Raw genomic sequence first — 17,041 nt, forward strand, 5'->3', positions numbered from 1 at the left:
AATTTTAATAAAAAATTTATACTAAATAAATCTCACTAAAATTAATATTTAGATTTAATTGATAGTACAATAAATTCAATCACATCAAAATTCAAATGGGCACTAAATCTTGAAGGCTTTGGCAAAATTCAATTTTGATCAAACTAACAACCCTCTCTTTTCCTTTTTCCCCTTTTTATCTTTCCATTTTTTTTTCCCTTTTTTCTCTCGAGTGGCTCACTCTTTTTAAGCCATTCTAAAAACGGACTTGACATCTTTATTTAACGTGAGGCTTTCGATTGCAATAAAAAAATGCTTTGGCTTTTAAGACAATTTAAGATTTTAACATTTTGCTTCGTGTGGGTTTCGCAATGTCTCTAGGTCAAAAATTGATCCTTCCAGGTAAGGAGGCAAGGAAATAATAATAATAATAAAAAAAAAGACAATGAATGATATTCATCCGGTTCATTTCCGGGAAGAAAAGGTATGAACTGAAATGCCCCTGTTATGGTCCAAAGCAGTCCTTTTTCTACTAATTGAAGGATTAAAAACAGTGATTTGTTTTACAGATTGTATTCTCCCTTTGAGCCTCTCTAGCTCACCGAACAACTTTGTTCATCTATAACTCTCCCTCTGTCGGTTTTTTTTTTTTTTTTTTTTTGTTCTTCCTAGTGATCTGATTGAGATTTGACGGTTGCTGGAAAATCTATACGGTCATTTTGCACAAAGGAACGGAACCTCCAACGTAACGCCTTTTGGCCTCCATTAGAGGGGTAAGGAAGAAAAATCCAGTCTAACGGGCAACCCTCCAATTTAAAAGATTCTGTACATCCTGCTATAATTGGGGTCATTTATTTTCCAGTTTTGTCTCATTTCTCTTCCTCCATTGTCATAAGCGTCCATTTCTCAATCTTACGGTCATGGAGATTTCTTGCTTTCATAGTTTGGTGTTGTTAGTTCACTTCTTTATATTGTGTATACCCCGTCTTCACTCATTAACCACTGATCAATTTGCGCTTCTGGCCTTGAAAGCCCATATCAATCCCGAAACTCAAAATATCTTGGCAAACAATTGGACAACAGCTACTTCTGTTTGCAATTGGATTGGTATTACTTGCGGTGGCCAACCCCAGAGGGTCATAGCCTTGAATATTTCTTCCATGGGTCTAAAGGGCACCATCCCTCCACACATTGGAAACTTATCTTCCCTCTCTCTGCTATCAATAAAAAACAACAGCTTTTATGGTTCTTTGCCCAACGAGTTAGCTCATTTGCGCAGCTTGAAAACTGTGGACTTTGGACTCAACTTCTTTACTGGAGAGATTCCGCCATGGTTCTGGTCCCTTCCTGAACTTGAGAACTTGGTTCTAAATGATAACAATTTTCTGGGTGCGGTTCCATCATCTTTAAGCAACATAACGTCATTGAAGAAGATTGATCTGAGTTACAATCAGCTATCGGGTTCTATTTCCTCCAACTTTTTTAATGCGTCTTCCCTACGAATAATTGATCTTAGCTTTAATAGACTATCTGGTAGACTTTCAATAGATATGGTCCTTCCAGACTTGCAGGAGCTCTATTTGTCTGGGAATCAACTCTATGGACAGATCCCAAGTAGTTTATTCAACTACAGACAGCTAAAAGTACTATCCTTGTCTTCCAACAATTTCAGAGGAGCCATACCAACAGAACTTGGGAACTTAACCATGCTCAATAAGTTGTGTCTTAGCCATAACAACTTGGAAGGTACGAAAAATGTCACTCGGACCATTTTTACTCGTAGAGATGTTTTCAGTCTCAACCTCCCAATGTATGTCCATATAGCTTTGGTAGAAAATGAGAGGAACCGTATCATGAACATTAGAGCAAAATGCTTACTATAAAATCCAGAAAGTATGTATCAAGGATAAAAGCGAGATGACACCTTCATTGTTACATGTCATTTCTTTTTTTTTTCTTTTCATTTATTTATCATTAGGTATCAGTAATGTGATACTTGCCAAATAGAATTTGGTTTATTTCACCATCTTAATTTGTTATATATGTCTGGTATGCCAGTCAGGATTTGACTTCAGTAATTCTTATACTAAGACTGTTCTGGATAGATGTTTTCATGAGTAGGTAGAATTCAATTTGAAACTGTGGTTCTTGCTAAAAGCCATTTAGGTTGGCCTTTGAAATGTAGCAAGCTCGAGATCTGCCATCACATAAACACCTTTCATTCAAAAGCTTTAATTTAAATTCTCATTATAAAATTGGTTGCTAGATGATTGATTTTGGCTACTATCATATTCATCTTATATTTGGTAAATACGTTTGGTAAATATTCATCTTACATTTGAAGGGTAGACTGGTAATGGCTAAAAAAATATAAGCCTGCGATGGTGGTGATTTGGATTGGAAAATCACTAAACTAAAATGATAGCAATTGTACATGATCTCTATGATACTTTCATGTTAAAACCTTGAATTTGACATTGCATCTGCAATCTAGGCCTCATTGAAGAAGGTTTCACTTGTAGGTATTTGAGAATTATAGTGCAGTTTACTGTTGAATGAAATGGTAAATGCATTATAGAACACGTTGTCGTAATCTTTTCTTTTCTTTTTTTAAAAATTTTTTCAGTTAATGGATTCTAAGGCAATAAACAAAGTGTTCATGAGGTGATTTATCTTGATGATAATGTTTTTGTAGGAACAATTCCTTGGGAAATAGGTTATCTAACCAATGTAAAGAATCTGAGCATTTCATATAACCACCTTACAGGTGCAATTTTATTTGCCTTTTTTTTTTTTTATTTTCCTTGATATGCCATCATATTTTTTAAATGTTTGAACTGCTTGAATTTATCCAGGTTGCATACCGAGCAGTGTCGGAAACTGTACATTGCTTGAGGAAATAAACTTCAGTGGAAACAAGTTGACAGGTACTTTATACTTTTGTAGTTACTGCATTATCAGGCTGTTTGCTTAGGTCCCAACTTCTCAAACAAACTCCATCTTGAAAAGGTTTGAGTTTGCTGCTGGATCTGTACTGGTGCTGGTTGACTAGATAGATCTTGGCATAAAATGGACCATGGGGAAAGATGCTTTGGTGAGAGGGGGATTAGATAATTTGTGTGCTCTTAACTGAGCCTGAGTATACAATGTCCTGTCTTGGAGGTAGTGTTATGGCTGTGATAATATTGCATTACAAAAAAATCCCCTGCATTACTTGGAGCCATCGACACTAAATTAAAATTGCGAGGCTCAATACCTCATTTCTTTAGGAGATAGAAATATAGGTTGGAATCAAGTAGGATAACTTAGTATGTGAACCTTTTGTCATACAGAAGGACAGATCATGGCATCTTTTCCGGAGTTAGATTCCACCATTGCCCCTTTTAGGGAGGTTGCTTTATGTTGTCCATTATCAGTTCATATTTTTTTATTTTCTTCTGTAGGTAGGCTTGATCTGGCAACATCCTCATTGAATGATTACATTTCTTCCTCTTCATACTTCTTAATGCAATAATTGTTAAGAAATGAGAGTAGAAACTGCAGAATTCAATTGTTAAAGTAAATGTTGGTGGTTTCCGCTTTTTGTAGGTGAACTATCACCAGAGATTGGAAATCTTTCCAACCTAGAGGCATTGAGAGTTAATAATAACATCTTAAGGGGCATTATTCCATCAACAGTCTTCAATATCTCAGCGTTACAAGTTGTCTTGCTCTATGAAAACTCTCTTTCAGGAAACCTTCCATCAAGTATAGGCTTCTTCCTTCCAAATCTTGTTGAGCTTCACCTTCAGGGAAATGAACTTCAAGGAATAATTCCTAGCTCCATCTCTAATGCATCAAAACTCACTCTCTTGGACTTGACAGATAACTTCTTTACTGGCAGTATTCCTAATTCTATCGGTAATCTGAGAAATCTCCAGAAACTTGAATTAGCCCAGAATAACTTAACCAGTGAATCCTCCACGGTGGAATCAAATTTTATTTCTTCATTGACACAAAACAGCCATTTGAGAAGGATTGTGCTATCAGGCAATCCTCTCGGTTCCATCCTCCCCATGTCCATTGGTAATCTCTCAGCTTTTCTTGAATACTTTTTGGTGTCTGATTGCAAACTTAAGGGCTTCATTCCTGCTGAACTTGGCAATTTAAGCAGCTTGATAGCCTTAGAGCTGGGAAAAAATGAACTGACTGGTATTATTCCAAATACAATTGGAAAACTACAAAAGCTGCAAGGTTTGCACCTTCAAAGCAATAGATTGCAAGGAACCATCTTGTATGATCTTTGTCAATTGAGCAGCTTGGTGGAATTATTCTTAGGTGGTAATGAGCTTTCTGGATCAATACCAGAATGCTTAGGTAATCTTACTGCTGTAAGAAATATCAGCTTAGGCTTTAACAGATTAACTTCCATGATACCCTCAAGCTTGTGGAGCCTTAAGGATATCCTGGCCATAGACATGTCATCAAATTCTCTACAGGGGTCTCTTCCATTAGAAATTGGAAATTTGAGGGTTGTGACTGAAATTGATTTGTCTAAGAATCAGTTATCAGGTTACATTCCCAGCGGCATTGGGAATCTCCAAAGTCTTGTGTATCTTTCTTTAGCAGAAAATAAATTACAAGGCTCTATTCCAGAATCTTTTAATGGTTCTATAAGCTTAGAGTTCTTGGATCTTTCTGTTAACAACATCTCTGGAGTAATTCCTGTGTCCTTGGTAGAGCTCTTTTATCTTCAATATTTTAATGTGTCTTCTAATGAACTCCAAGGAGAAATTCCCAGTGGAGGACCCTTTGCTAATTTCTCAGCCCAATCATATATGATGAATAAAGCACTTTGTGGTGCAGCACGATTGCAAGTTCCACCCTGCAAAACTGGCACCTCCAAAGGAACGTGGAGAACTCTTTTTCTTCTTCTCAAGATTCTTTTGCCATCGATTGCATTCTATTATATGCTATTACTGATCCATGTGTTGGTAAAGCAGTACTTCCAAAAAAGGATGATAGCTGTTCTTGCAACAAAAAGAAGAACAATTTTGTACCTAGAAATTGCGCTAGCAACAGATGGATTTAGTGAAAGTAACCTACTTGGCACTGGGGGTTTTGGTTCTGTTTACAAGGGAACAATGAAAGAGGAGAAGAATGTTGCAATAAAGGTTTTCAATATGCATACAGAAAGAGCATTAAGGAGTTTTGAGGATGAATCCAAGTTATTGTCCATTATTCATCATCCTAATATTGTCAAACTCATTAACAGTTGCCGTGATGATGATTTCAAAGCCTTGGTGCTAGAATACATGCCTAACGGGACCTTGGACAAGTGGCTTTACACTCATAATTATTTTCTGAATCTCTTGCAAAGACTTGACGTAATGATAGAAGTTGCATCAGCTATGCTTTACCTTCATGCAAGACATGTTGTTCACTGTGATTTGAAACCTAGCAATATCCTGCTAGACGAAGATATGGTCGCTCATGTTAGTGATTTCAGCATTGCCAAAATCTTAGATGAGCAGAAGGCTGTAAAACAAACCTCAACCATGTCCACTGTTGGGTATATGGCACCAGGTAATGTTTCTATTTTGATTTATATTTGCATTATATAATTCATGTATGCATGTAATTTTTCTTTATCTGAATAATGCATTTCTATCTTATATATAGAGTATGGATCAAGTGGAATTATATCTGAAAAAACAGATGTGTATAGCTTTGGTATTCTACTGATGGAAACATTTACCAGAAAGAAACCCACAGATGAAATGTTTGATGGAGAAATGAACTTGAGGCGCTGGGTATGTGAGTCATTACCTCGTGCAGTAGATCGAATAACAGATGCAACTTTACTTGAGGCTGATCAGGAAGCCATAGCTGCCAAAAGAAAATGTATACTATCAATCATGAAAGTGGCGAGGTTTTGCACTGCAGAGTTGTCCATTGAGAGGAAGACGATGACAGAAGTTGAAGAAGAGCTCCAGAGGATCAAAAAAAATTATTTAAGAGACACTGAATGGTCAGACCAAAGGGAAATATATCCAAGTATTTCACGCCAAGAACTTCTGTTAGCAACAGATGGCTTTAACGAAAGTAAAATAGTTCAGTATGGGGAATTTGGTGTCTTGTACAAAGGACAACTGCCACATTATGGTGTAGACGCAGCAATAAAGGTTTTTAATCGAAAAAAAAGAGGGCGGGAGAGTTTTGCAGTTGAATCTGAAGTGCTGTCGTTTATTCGCCATCGGAATGTTGTCAAAATCTTGATGATGTGCAATGAAGTTGATTTTAAAGCCTTGGTTCTAGAGTACATTCCCTATGGATCTCTGGAAAAATGGCTTCATTACATTGATGACAACTCTTCAAGGAATATCTTTACAATGCTTAATACAATGATAGATGTGGCATCAGCTTTGTGCTACCTCCATTCAATGCGTGTCATTCACTGCAATTTAAAACCTAGCAACATTCTGCTAGATGATGACATGGTTGCACATGTTAGTGATTTTAGCATTGCCAAACGCATAGGTGAAAGAATTGCTGCGACAAAAACAGCGACTAAGGCCACTGCTGGATATATGGCTCCAGGTGATGTTTCTCATCATGATCAAGTACAGAACATCATTCATTATGTTGGATGTGTTATACTTAATGCATTGTTACTATTTTGATGTAGAGTATGAATCAACTGGAACTGTTTCTGAAAAAACTGATGTTTATAGCTTCGGTATTCTACTGATGGAAACATTTACCAGAAAGAAGCCAACGGATGAAATATTTAATGGCAAAATGAACCTCAGGCGATGGGTATGCTCTTCCTTACCTCATGCAGTAGAGAGTATTGTAGATTTCACTTCGCTGCAATCCTTTCGGAGAGACTTAGCTGTTGATAGGACATGTATATTATCAATCATGGAAGTGGCCTGTGGTTGTACTGCAGAGTCTTCCGATGATAGAATGACTATGACAGTAGTTGAAACCAAGCTCGTGAGGATCAAAAAAGAGTATCTAAGTGGGAGGAGATAGCTTTAATATGAAACCACAGATTTTTTTTCCTTTTCTTTCTTTTTCATTTTTCTTTCTTCTGTTGTTCCTGCTTTTCTAAATTAAGGGGTAACAGGTTGTTCCTGTCAGAAACAGGGCGCAGAAGGGTGCTTTTGTGATTCATCACATGATAAACATGTTTTTCTTATATGATTTTGTTCATTAATTCAGAACCAATATACATCTCTACCCCTTTATATATAGAAAATGCACATCTCTCCTTAAGCATTGCTGTAGGACAATTTAAAAACTAACCAGATTAAAACTGCGGAAATAATAAACCTTACTCTTATCAAACTCGGTTATCGGTTTGTTACCTTTCGACTAAGATGCAAAGTGACTCCAAGATTTTTGTTTTGACATTTCATGAACTTTTCTTTGATCAACTTGTAGCCAAAAACTACTACAGTGGTTGAGTACGAGCCTCATTGATCACAGTGCAATGAGGGGAGAGAATTTATTCATCAATGCAAGTAGAATCTGTTGTTCATATAAGATCACAATATTGAAAAATCTACATAAAACGAATTTCCTAAAAGTAAAAGAAAAAGAATGAACTCTTCATTGGTGTTCAACAATGCGAAACAACTCTGATATTATATGGAGTAATAGTGCTTGGCTACGAATATTTTTCTCAAGTCTGGAACAGAAGCAACATTGTAGCCGTCAAACATAGGAAGGCTATTATAAGAGATTGAATTCCACCAATGATATACCCACTTGAAGTGGGAATAACTGTTGTAGGATTGTTGGTCTTCGAAGCAGGCTGCTGAAGTGTAGTTCCAGGCTGTGCTTCAGGGGCACCAACAGTCGAAGATGTTTGATCACCTTCGACGTTTACTTGAAGCCTCATGCCCCCAAGACAATGCAACTTGTTACCACAAACGAAATATGCGGCACCAGCATTTGACAATGTAACAGTTGTGTTCCCATTGGAAAATGTTCTCAGAGTATCCGTTGTGTTGCAAGTTTTGAAACTTTTTTTGGTTACCTCGCTTACACTGTGATATGATGAGTATTGGAACACTACAAGAAACAGAAACAAAATGAAACTTGTCACTAAACTCAACAAACAAAAGGATATTAGGGTTCCTTAATTGCTTGTAACATGAACAAAAAAAAACTCAAATCTAAGATGGCAACAAGACACTTACATAGAACATCACCAACACTGAATCCCTTGTCACTAACCCATGAATCAATGTCAGTGCTTATGTCCCAGCCGGATGTGTCCCCAACCACGTACGTTGTGGCATCACTTGTTAATGCAAAGCAGAAAACAGCAAGAAAACAAAGTAGAATCAGCTTGGCCATGAATGAGAGATTAACTGATGCTTTTGAGATGATGAAATTTGGCATTGTATATGTACCTCAGGGTTGCTTATTATTAGATGACCTACCTTTAGAACTGCAAATGTCCTTTTGTTTCTTGTGCCATATATATTTATTATTTTTTATTGATTGACATTGAGTGAAGAAGTAAGAAAGATATCTAATTAATAACCAGGCCCTTTTGGACCTTTCCATTTCCGTTGTTTTTGTTGCAATTGGAAAAAAAGTGATTAAAATTTGTTGGGTTACATTAATATGGCTGCTTTGCCGTAAATCTAGTTAAATCACTAGCTCTTAAGGCAATAAAAGTGTTTAAGCTCAAATGTTGTCTTCGATAATATGCAAAAATCATGAAGCTAATTCAAAACTAATCGCAATTTGCTCTGGCTTGAGCACAATTAATTTAAAGTATTCCCTGCACCTCAGAGTGGCTTGCAGCTCAGGATTTGATGACTGAAGCTAATCCTCTCGCTTCATTGGTCACCAAGTTTACCTGTTGCAATTTGTTGTTGGGAGCATGGAATTTTTACTCTTGATTTGGTTCAAGCAAATGCCAGATCTTTCTTGTAAGACTGCACAATCTCGTTGCCCAAGTCAAAAGGAAGGGTTTTTGCGCTGTGAGGGAGGGGTTTATCCGCCTCACCAGCAAACTTCACCCTCACCCACTCCTCACCAACTTTGTTGGCTGCAGCCCATAAGCATTGGAAGGCGGTTTCTGTATGTGTGTGTGTGTGTATATGTATATATAGGCTTCATTTTTTTCCCTCAATTGAGTATAGGGTAGACAAGGAGATATATATATATATATATATATATATATATTTGACTTGCTTCGTACAAGGGCTTTTCTTTGCTCAAGATTGTTGACGAGGAAAAGTAAAACAAATGAGGGCAATGGCCCTTTTGCATTTGTATATTCCTGGCCCGATCCTAAATGTCCCCCTTTGCCTGTAAATTCTTGGATTTCTGTAATTGGTGGAGTAGATGGGGATGATTGGAGAAATCATGAGACTGATAAATGAAGTAGGGTTTGAATCCAATATGCAAAGTTTGGGCCCCTAAATGGTCGCAGCCTGGCAATTACGTTACACTTGTCTAAACCCATTTGTTCAATTACTTATTCACATTCAACGTTGATGCTCAATTGCATGACAGCGCTCTGAGGAAATGGGTGAAAATAGGAACCGATTCAATCATTCAACTATATAAAAATATTAAGAGAGTGACAACTAAAGAATCAGACAAAGTCTAAACGAGCAAGCAGCCAAAATACTCGGTCTTAAATCCGATGACCGTGACAAAGTTCAGTTTCAGGCATACAGAGGAGACGCTATCCAGTCTAGAATTTAAAAGACATGCCAAATCCAACAATCTGATGCATGTAGAGAAAACAAAGGGCCAAGTGATCTCCAGAAAATGACATAAAAATTCTTGTTCTTTTCCCTCCCATTCTTTAGTTCATGCTTTTTTGATACGGCCGGAGCAAAAAAATATGTATAGATCAGCAAGCTGGAGCCGAGTTCCGGATGACTATTATTCTTCCCCCAAGGCCGGGACAGGTATGACCAGAATGTCATCATCTCTGGAAGACAATAATGAACTGCCCATGTATGATCCAGCAATGGAGATAGCTAAGAAAGACAAGTCACGGGCTAAGTTTGCTGAGAATGCTGTGCATCTAATTCCTTTGGTGCTGCTTGTTTGTGCCTTGATTCTCTGGTTCTTTTCCAATCCAGGTAAAGTTGACATTTGGCAGCTTGATCTTTGAGTCTTCATTTCTGTCAGCATTGAATCCTAATTATTAAAATTATGAGTTTTATTTTATCAACAAATCACGAAATTGTTGATAAAATACAATCAATAAGATCCTTCTATTGATTCTTTGTATGCAAGTAAAATTGATTCACCGCCATATTTGGATGATTCTTGTTTTTCATTATCTTTTTATCCAAAACATGTATAAATTTATGAGTGAAAAATCATTAAGAAAAATAAAAATTGATTTAGATTCGTAACGTGTGATTCAATTTAGATTGATTTTTTTTATTGAATCAAAATTGTAATGATAAAATCGAGATGTAAAAAATAAATAAAAACAAACATGTCAAATTATATATTTTTATTAATTTATATATATATTAAATTTTTATAAAATAAAATAATATTTTATAAGTAAATTTATTTAAATAAATTAAAAATTTTATTAAAATAATATATAAAAAATTTTATAAAAATTTAAAAACTATTAAAACGAATTCACATTAAATTTGTTTTTTAAAAAAATTAGTTCGAATTTAGATTATATTTTTAAAATATATAATATTATACATTTTTTAAAAAATTAAATTGAATAAAAATTGATCTCATCTAAACCCTTAGTCATGAAAAAAAAAAAAATGATCAGTAAAGGCTTCATCTTTTACTACCAGTACAACAGTTTTATTAAATGATGTTCTAAAAATAAAACCCTTTTTATATTTCTTGTTTTGGAATGCAGATGTGGTAGTGGGAACCAAAACGGAAACAGCTGCAGGAAGGATTGAAGGATTGACAATCGATGGAGACATTGATACTGACAGCGATGGTACTCAAACAGGGTTTTTGCCAATGGCGGATTTGAGGGACACTGACAGACGTAAAAAGCCTAAGCCTCAAAAACCTTCAAGGAAACTGATGAATTACGATCCCAATTACCAAATGGTTGATTCCCTTCTTATTTTCTTTTGAGAGATCAATGAAATGAAGACAAAAAGCAGCATCAACTCCCCATTGCCAATTTTCTGAAGGACACGAGAAATGAAATTATTGTAATAATCGCTAACAATAATATGATTTATTCGGATTTTGAATTTTAAATCTTAATAATCATAATTTAATTTTTGGGAATTTAAAGTATACAAAAATGAAATTATTTTAATAACCAACTCAACTTTTGTCGGAGACAGGAAATGGGAAAAAGAAAAAAAAAAATTTTTTTGGGTGCCCTGTTTAAGTGTAATTTTGTTCATGTGGTCATTGGAAGGACATTTTCAATTCCCCCTTTTTCACAAGTGTAGCTGTGAATGGAGCAGATTGTAATTTGCAGATAGGAATTTATTAGGAATTCAAGTGAAAAATCAAGTTTATAAATAAAGTTTTTTTGGTAATCTTTTAACTAACATCTAAAACAGTTGGTGAATGATAAACTATTGAGTGCAACAACAATAGCATGTTGTTAATTGTTGGCCTACCTTAAAATTGGTCTGATGGCCTCTTAGTTAAGATTCATCTTGTATGATGGAAGAGGCCTTATATTAAAAGAAAAAAAGAAATAATAGTTACCGAAATTAGTTGAATTGATAAAAATTAAATATTCTACTTGTAAAACTTAAGTTGAGTTAAATAAATTTTGATCTCAATTAACATGTAAAATCAATTTTATTACTATGAGAGATATTAACCAATATTTTTAGTTAATTTAAAGCTCTACTATAAGAAGATATCATATTTTATTTTATTTTTATTTGGTGCGTAACAATTTAAGTTATGAAATATTATATCATTTCAAAATTAAGACAAATTTGTAGATTTTAAGATTAATTACATTAGATTTATATATTGTTGTTTTAAAATAAAAATAAAAATAAAAATTAAATGTAATTAATATTAATAAATAATAAGTTAAGTTATAAAAACATAATTTTCTTAAATAAAAGAAAAAAAATTAAAATCTTAATAAGCCGATATTCAATTAACTTATCTCATTTTCGTTTTTTTCTTAAAAGGTATAATTATATAAATTAAATTTCTTAATGCTTTAAAATTAATAAAATCACATTCATTTATAACAAAATTAAAAAATTTGTTATTTTTTTCTATAAAATAAAATATTTGGAACTGGGCTCAGATTTGACTTGGAAACTTTAAGGATGCCACCATAACATGCAAGCCTTTCGGAGGTGTTGTTAAAGCAACTTCTTCTCTCTTACTTGTCTGGTCTTCAGTTCCAAACTGAAACAAAAAATCTCTTCCCTCTCTCTCTCTCTCTCAAGAACAAACAATAAGAACAAAGCTCAAAAATTTCTTTGCCTTTCCTGTCAGAACCCGGTCCCATTCCTCCACAAACGGACCGGTCCGATACTCTGCCGAACCAACAATCATGAATCCTGAATAGTAAGCTCCCTGATCAGTGATCACCCTTTGATTTTTTTTCTTTGATTTATATTGTTTTCGACAATGGTTTTTTTTTTTTTTTTTCACTCCAATGATTTTTCTCTGTTTGCTTAAGATCCGTAATGATGGGTTCCGTTGTAAAGGTTCTTTTTGTATGGATCTGTTTTTATAGCTTTTTAATTATGGGTTTTATTGGTAAATTTCTTTTTAAATTCTATTTCTAATTTTTTTTTTTGGGTAGATCTGTAACAATTATCCTTTTGAAGGAAGTGGATGTGTGTTACTTATGCTAAATTTTACAACTTTTTGATAAAAGTTATTGCTGCATCAGAATTTAATCTATTTTAATTATAAAAAAAAAAAAGCTGAATTGTGGGTGTTGATTATTGAATTCTGATCAAGAATATGAAGCAAAGCATTGTTGAGTTCAGGTTTTGAAGTACTCTATGTCTGCTTTTTTGTATGCTTTTGTCTTCATCACTACTAAATGATGAGTTGATGGCCTTATTATGGACGGATAATCTAAAGTAGATTTCATTGTGTTATGATCCTATCATGTGTCATGGCAACGATGCTTCTGCTTTTTGTCATTGATTGTAGAGATGGGGTAAGGCTTAGTTTGTGCCTTATGCGATCTTTCAATGTTGGAGGGAATGTTAGTGTTCGTGTGTAAGTATGTCCCGAATTTTCGTGTAAGTTCATATTGATTAATTTTGTTGGACAAATAAAGAATTTTAGGTTTGTGATGGATTTTTTTTTGAGATGTGGTTTAGTTGAAATGTTAAAGGTTTTGAATTTTTGTGCAGTGACTATTTGTTCAAGCTTTTGCTAATTGGAGACTCTGGAGTTGGCAAATCGTGTCTTCTCCTGAGATTTGCTGTAAGCTTCCACTATAACAATTAATTTAATTGTCCTGATTTCCTTCTAATTTACGTTGCTTATCTTTTATCTGAAAATCGCGAATGGTAGTTCCTAATCAAATTGCACGTATTTATTAAGCGTAAAATATACTTTCTCCAAAGCATTGATTTTAAAAGTTTTGAGTAGTGTCCAAGAAGAATTCAGTGTTTATTGCGCTGTTTTGAAAGAACCAGGTATCATTATTTAAAAATTAAAAGTATTCTGCTGGGAAGTTTGCTGAGACTTAATACAATAGAATTGACTTTTTGAAGCTTGGTTCGGATATGATCTTTGTAATCTGACTACATCTCCTATCGCTCAAATGCAGGATGATTCTTATCTGGACAGCTATATAAGCACAATTGGCGTGGACTTTGTGAGCATTTCTGGCCTGTAGTTTCAAGTAATTGTTCTTCTTATTTGAATTTTGTGAATTATATGTTTGTTTTCTGTTCTACAGAAAATACGAACTGTGGAGCAAGATGGGAAGACTATAAAACTTCAAATTGTGAGAATCTTTCCCTTATTTATTTGCTTTTATTTCAGTTCATTGAATTAAACTAGCAGATGGCATCTATTTGTTTGATAGCCATGCAAGTCGTATTGATCAAACATCTCCCCCTCTTGGCTGTTGAGTCTCACGGCCTGGTTCTAGTTTGATTCCTTGTTTTCCTGGATTTATTATTATTTTTTATTTGTTGTGATGTACACTTTTTATTTTTCTTGATTGAACATTTTAATGTGACACGTGTTTGTTGGCTGTTGCTGACCTGTAAGCCCTTATGCAGAACTTTTTACTGTGATTATGGCTTTATTCTTTAAATATCATAGATGTTTTGGCTTGGTCTTGGTCTGTATTCATTATGTTCTTTACCATAATACCTCCCATTCATTATTTTTGGGTGGTATCTTCTGTTTTGCTGTGCTAAAGTAGCTACTGAAGCACATCTACCTCTGTTTTCTTTTCTCCCCTGAAAAACATGCAGTGGGATACTGCAGGCCAAGAACGGTTCAGGACAATCACTAGCAGCTACTACCGAGGGGCACATGGCATTATAGTAAGTTTTCTCTCCATGTGTGTACATTCCTTATTTCTTCACCGTCATCATCTTTTTGTTACGACAATTTATTTGTTATGAACAAGTTTGTAACATTTTTCCACATCTGGCAGATAGTTTATGATGTAACTGACCAAGAGAGCTTCAACAATGTTAAGCAATGGTTGAATGAAATTGATCGGTACGCAAGTGAGAATGTGAACAAGCTTCTGGTTGGAAACAAGTGTGACCTAACTGCTAAAAAAGTTGTTTCTTACGAAACAGCCAAGGTAAAAGTGGTTCAATTTTCATGAACTATTTTGAAAACTAAACAGTCCAATTGATATTGTTCTGTTAATAGGCATTTGCAGATGAAATTGGCATTCCATTTATGGAGACTAGTGCAAAAAGTGCTACTAACGTTGAACAGGCTTTTATGGCAATGGCAGCTGATATTAAGAACAGGTACTTGTGTAAAATTGTGACTCATTGTAAAATTTTTATACTAAATGTCCTGACTAGCAGTCAGGAATATGACATTAATTAGTATTTTATCATTGGACTTGTTAAAAGAGAATGTTGAAGAAACAGATTCAATTAGTGTTACTTTCATCTCATTGGCAGAAATACATAATCCTTGTGATTGCCATTCCCATTTAATTTTTCTCCTTTTACTGCAGGATGGCAAGTCAGCCAGCATCCAATAATGCAAGGCCACCAATGGTGCAGATACGAGGACAACCTGTTAACCAGAAGAGTGGTTGCTGCTCTTCCTAGTTGATTTTACCAATTGCCAGCCTTATGGATGCATGTGAGAATAGCTTTCTTAATTCTGCTCTCAAGAAAGGAAAACTATGCTACCATGTAGAATTATATATTTATTCACCTTTTCAATTGTTTGCAGACTGTTCTGAAATTTAACTCTTTTACAGTTCATTATTAATGGCCTGTGCAAATTGTGTTGCTTGAGAGTAGTAACATTAATTTTATTATTTGTTGGCCATAGTTCCTCACTTTTGATTGTGTTGCTTGAGAGTAGTAACATTAATTTTATTATTTGTTGGCCATAGTTCCTCACTTTTGATTTTTTCCATGGAAGCCATAGAAACTCTTTCTTCAATTCTGCGAATCTCAGTTTCAGAAGAAGTTTAAATCATGTATATTGTTAAATGATTGGAATCTTGAATAACCCGATGATCTAACATCTGCTTTAGCAAGAGGCTGGAAGAGTTGTGTCAAACTGGACATTAGAACTGTAGCTTTGAAGATTGTTGATGAAATAAATATTGAGTGAAGTTATTTCTAATTGGACTCAGCTTGGTGCTAAAAATGAATAAATCAACAACACATGACAGTTGTTTTTTCAAGTCACCCTAATAGATGCCTGAGATGGCAGACTTGTATTGTTTGATGATTGAGGGGGCCCGATCTTAAGCTCCCAAAGATCTTTTTCCGTTAATGAAGCAACAGGGCCAGCTCGAAACATGTTGTGCTGTACTAACCTTGGTAAAGGTATACCAGAAGGGTGAGCAGCTGGCGCGCAGGCAGCTACATTCCCAAGGCCTCTAGCCATGTAATAATAACGCAGTCCGGCATAATTCATTGTAAGCAGATACGGCAGAGATGGCATCATTGTAGCTTCTGGTAAGCCTTGTCCATTGGGAACTCCTCCTGCCTGTTTAAACTTTGATTATTGATGAAGTTTTTCTATATTTGGTTTGGCATTTTCAGAGGAAAATATTGTATTGCAAATAGGTTCTTACCATGGGTTGAATCCTGTTATAATAAGTTGGAAAATTATGAGATGCCGCCATCGACATGACCGGACGTTCATCCAAGCAAAGATGTGGAAATCGGTTTACAATGTGAGATGGTGCATTAACCTGACATGAATTTCTAGCAGTAGTTTTTCCTGCCCGAAGGAGTTGCATTCTGTTGATTAAAACCACGAGCTCTGGTCATGTACATGAACAAACTAACTATATATTGTTGTTCTTTTTCAAAAGTAAGAGAGGGATTAAGAGATATAACGGATTCGGATTCTTGAAAAGCCATGTCAAATAGGCTTGGTCTACGAATCTTCTTATCATTCCCTGCCTGCCTCGGAAAATATTTTTGTGCATGGCTTGCAACTTGCGTTGGGGTCCTAGTGGTTACATAATTCTTTGAAATTCCTCTCCGATCACCTTTACCCAGCTCTCTCAAACCTGCTAAGAAGATTCTATGCTCCTCTTCCGTCCATGGCTTCCCTGAGCAAAAACAGAATTTCCAGAAACATGGAATAACTCGATAACTTTTTCCTAGATTGGCCTGCTTCGTGCTCAGTACGCTTTTATTGATGCTTCATTCAATCTGTTTTGATCTTAAAAATAATATTCAATAATGAGGATTAACATTCAATCGTTGATAGTGATAATCAGGTTCCATAACATAAATTTCGATCTTAAAAATTGCTTCTCTATATCAGATTATATCATAAATATACATATGTGATTAAAAAAATTTACAGGTTGGAGGCTGACAGACGATAAGAATAACAAAAACATAGTATTGAGTACCCTTTTTTCTTTCATGGACTGTTTTGTTTTTCTTAGAAACATGAATCT

The 17,041-nt window shown here is 35.0% G+C and overlaps 4 protein-coding genes across 9 annotated transcripts; 3 read left to right on the top strand and 1 right to left on the bottom strand.

Moving 5' to 3' along the window:
- Window positions 1–345: 345 nt before the first annotated feature.
- On the top strand, window positions 346–7,191 carry LOC111291328 (uncharacterized). 3 transcript variants are annotated; one of them, XM_022883000.2, is made up of 7 exons: window positions 375–463; window positions 652–1,725; window positions 2,675–2,746; window positions 2,835–2,906; window positions 3,568–5,544; window positions 5,641–6,558; window positions 6,647–7,191. In XM_022883000.2, the coding sequence occupies exons 2-7, from the start codon at window positions 900–902 to the stop codon at window positions 6,994–6,996; spliced, it is 4,215 nt and encodes a 1,404-aa protein (XP_022738735.2). In that variant the 5' UTR covers window positions 375–463; window positions 652–899; the 3' UTR covers window positions 6,997–7,191. The 3 variants fall into 3 exon arrangements, with proteins under 3 accessions (XP_022738734.2, XP_022738735.2, XP_089624725.1); XM_022882999.2 differs by having other exon boundaries at window positions 346–1,725; XM_089768599.1 differs by having other exon boundaries at window positions 432–1,725; window positions 3,712–5,544.
- A 179-nt stretch (window positions 7,192–7,370) lies between these two features.
- Window positions 7,371–8,725, bottom strand: LOC111291335 (mavicyanin-like). Its single transcript, XM_022883011.2, has 2 exons — window positions 8,169–8,725; window positions 7,371–8,040 (listed from the first exon to the last, which is right to left on the bottom strand). Exons 1-2 carry the CDS (start codon window positions 8,371–8,373, stop codon window positions 7,649–7,651), a joined length of 597 nt encoding a protein of 198 aa, XP_022738746.1. The 5' UTR covers window positions 8,374–8,725; the 3' UTR covers window positions 7,371–7,648.
- A 435-nt stretch (window positions 8,726–9,160) lies between these two features.
- LOC111291281 (uncharacterized) lies at window positions 9,161–11,180 on the top strand. Its single transcript, XM_022882925.2, has 2 exons — window positions 9,161–10,082; window positions 10,844–11,180. Exons 1-2 carry the CDS (start codon window positions 9,839–9,841, stop codon window positions 11,071–11,073), a joined length of 474 nt encoding a protein of 157 aa, XP_022738660.2. The 5' UTR covers window positions 9,161–9,838; the 3' UTR covers window positions 11,074–11,180.
- Window positions 11,181–12,236: 1,056 nt separating this feature from the next.
- Window positions 12,237–15,440, top strand: LOC111290939 (GTP-binding protein YPTM2-like). 4 transcript variants are annotated; one of them, XM_089768602.1, is made up of 9 exons: window positions 12,321–12,498; window positions 13,099–13,190; window positions 13,305–13,377; window positions 13,727–13,774; window positions 13,859–13,906; window positions 14,385–14,456; window positions 14,570–14,725; window positions 14,797–14,900; window positions 15,116–15,440. In XM_089768602.1, exons 2-9 carry the CDS (start codon window positions 13,174–13,176, stop codon window positions 15,210–15,212), a joined length of 615 nt encoding a protein of 204 aa, XP_089624728.1. In that variant the 5' UTR covers window positions 12,321–12,498; window positions 13,099–13,173; the 3' UTR covers window positions 15,213–15,440. The 4 variants fall into 4 exon arrangements, with proteins under 4 accessions (XP_022738197.1, XP_089624728.1, XP_089624727.1 ...); XM_089768601.1 differs by having other exon boundaries at window positions 12,362–12,498; window positions 13,099–13,171; XM_089768600.1 differs by having other exon boundaries at window positions 12,362–12,498; window positions 13,099–13,167.
- Window positions 15,441–17,041: the final 1,601 nt, after the last annotated feature.

This window comes from Durio zibethinus, chromosome 11 (assembly GCF_047325235.1).
Source record: "Durio zibethinus cultivar Kanyao isolate XHJ-2024 chromosome 11, ASM4732523v1, whole genome shotgun sequence".
Classification (NCBI taxonomy): domain Eukaryota; kingdom Viridiplantae; phylum Streptophyta; class Magnoliopsida; order Malvales; family Malvaceae; genus Durio; species Durio zibethinus.

What these genes read in the sequence shown, in the direction of transcription:
- LOC111291328 (XM_022882999.2), top strand. Translation starts at nt 900, where the DNA reads ATGGAGATTTCTTGCTTTCATAGTTTGGTGTTGTTAGTTCACTTCTTT. An exon ending in TTCATATAACCACCTTACAG is followed by an intron (nt 2,747 to 2,834) that starts GTGCAATTTTAT and finishes GAATTTATCCAG; the next exon opens with GTTGCATACCGAGCAGTGTC. An exon ending in TGTTGGGTATATGGCACCAG is followed by an intron (nt 5,545 to 5,640) that starts GTAATGTTTCTA and finishes TCTTATATATAG; the next exon opens with AGTATGGATCAAGTGGAATT.
- LOC111291335 (XM_022883011.2), bottom strand. Translation starts at nt 8,373, where the DNA reads ATGCCAAATTTCATCATCTCAAAAGCATCAGTTAATCTCTCATTCATG. An exon ending in CAGTGTTGGTGATGTTCTAT is followed by an intron (nt 8,041 to 8,168) that starts GTAAGTGTCTTG and finishes TGTTTCTTGTAG; the next exon opens with TGTTCCAATACTCATCATAT.
- LOC111291281 (XM_022882925.2), top strand. Translation starts at nt 9,839, where the DNA reads ATGTATAGATCAGCAAGCTGGAGCCGAGTTCCGGATGACTATTATTCT. An exon ending in CTGGTTCTTTTCCAATCCAG is followed by an intron (nt 10,083 to 10,843) that starts GTAAAGTTGACA and finishes TTTGGAATGCAG; the next exon opens with ATGTGGTAGTGGGAACCAAA.
- LOC111290939 (XM_089768600.1), top strand. Translation starts at nt 13,127, where the DNA reads ATGCGATCTTTCAATGTTGGAGGGAATGTTAGTGTTCGTGT. An exon ending in GGGAATGTTAGTGTTCGTGT is followed by an intron (nt 13,168 to 13,304) that starts GTAAGTATGTCC and finishes ATTTTTGTGCAG; the next exon opens with TGACTATTTGTTCAAGCTTT. An exon ending in GCAGCTGATATTAAGAACAG is followed by an intron (nt 14,901 to 15,115) that starts GTACTTGTGTAA and finishes CTTTTACTGCAG; the next exon opens with GATGGCAAGTCAGCCAGCAT.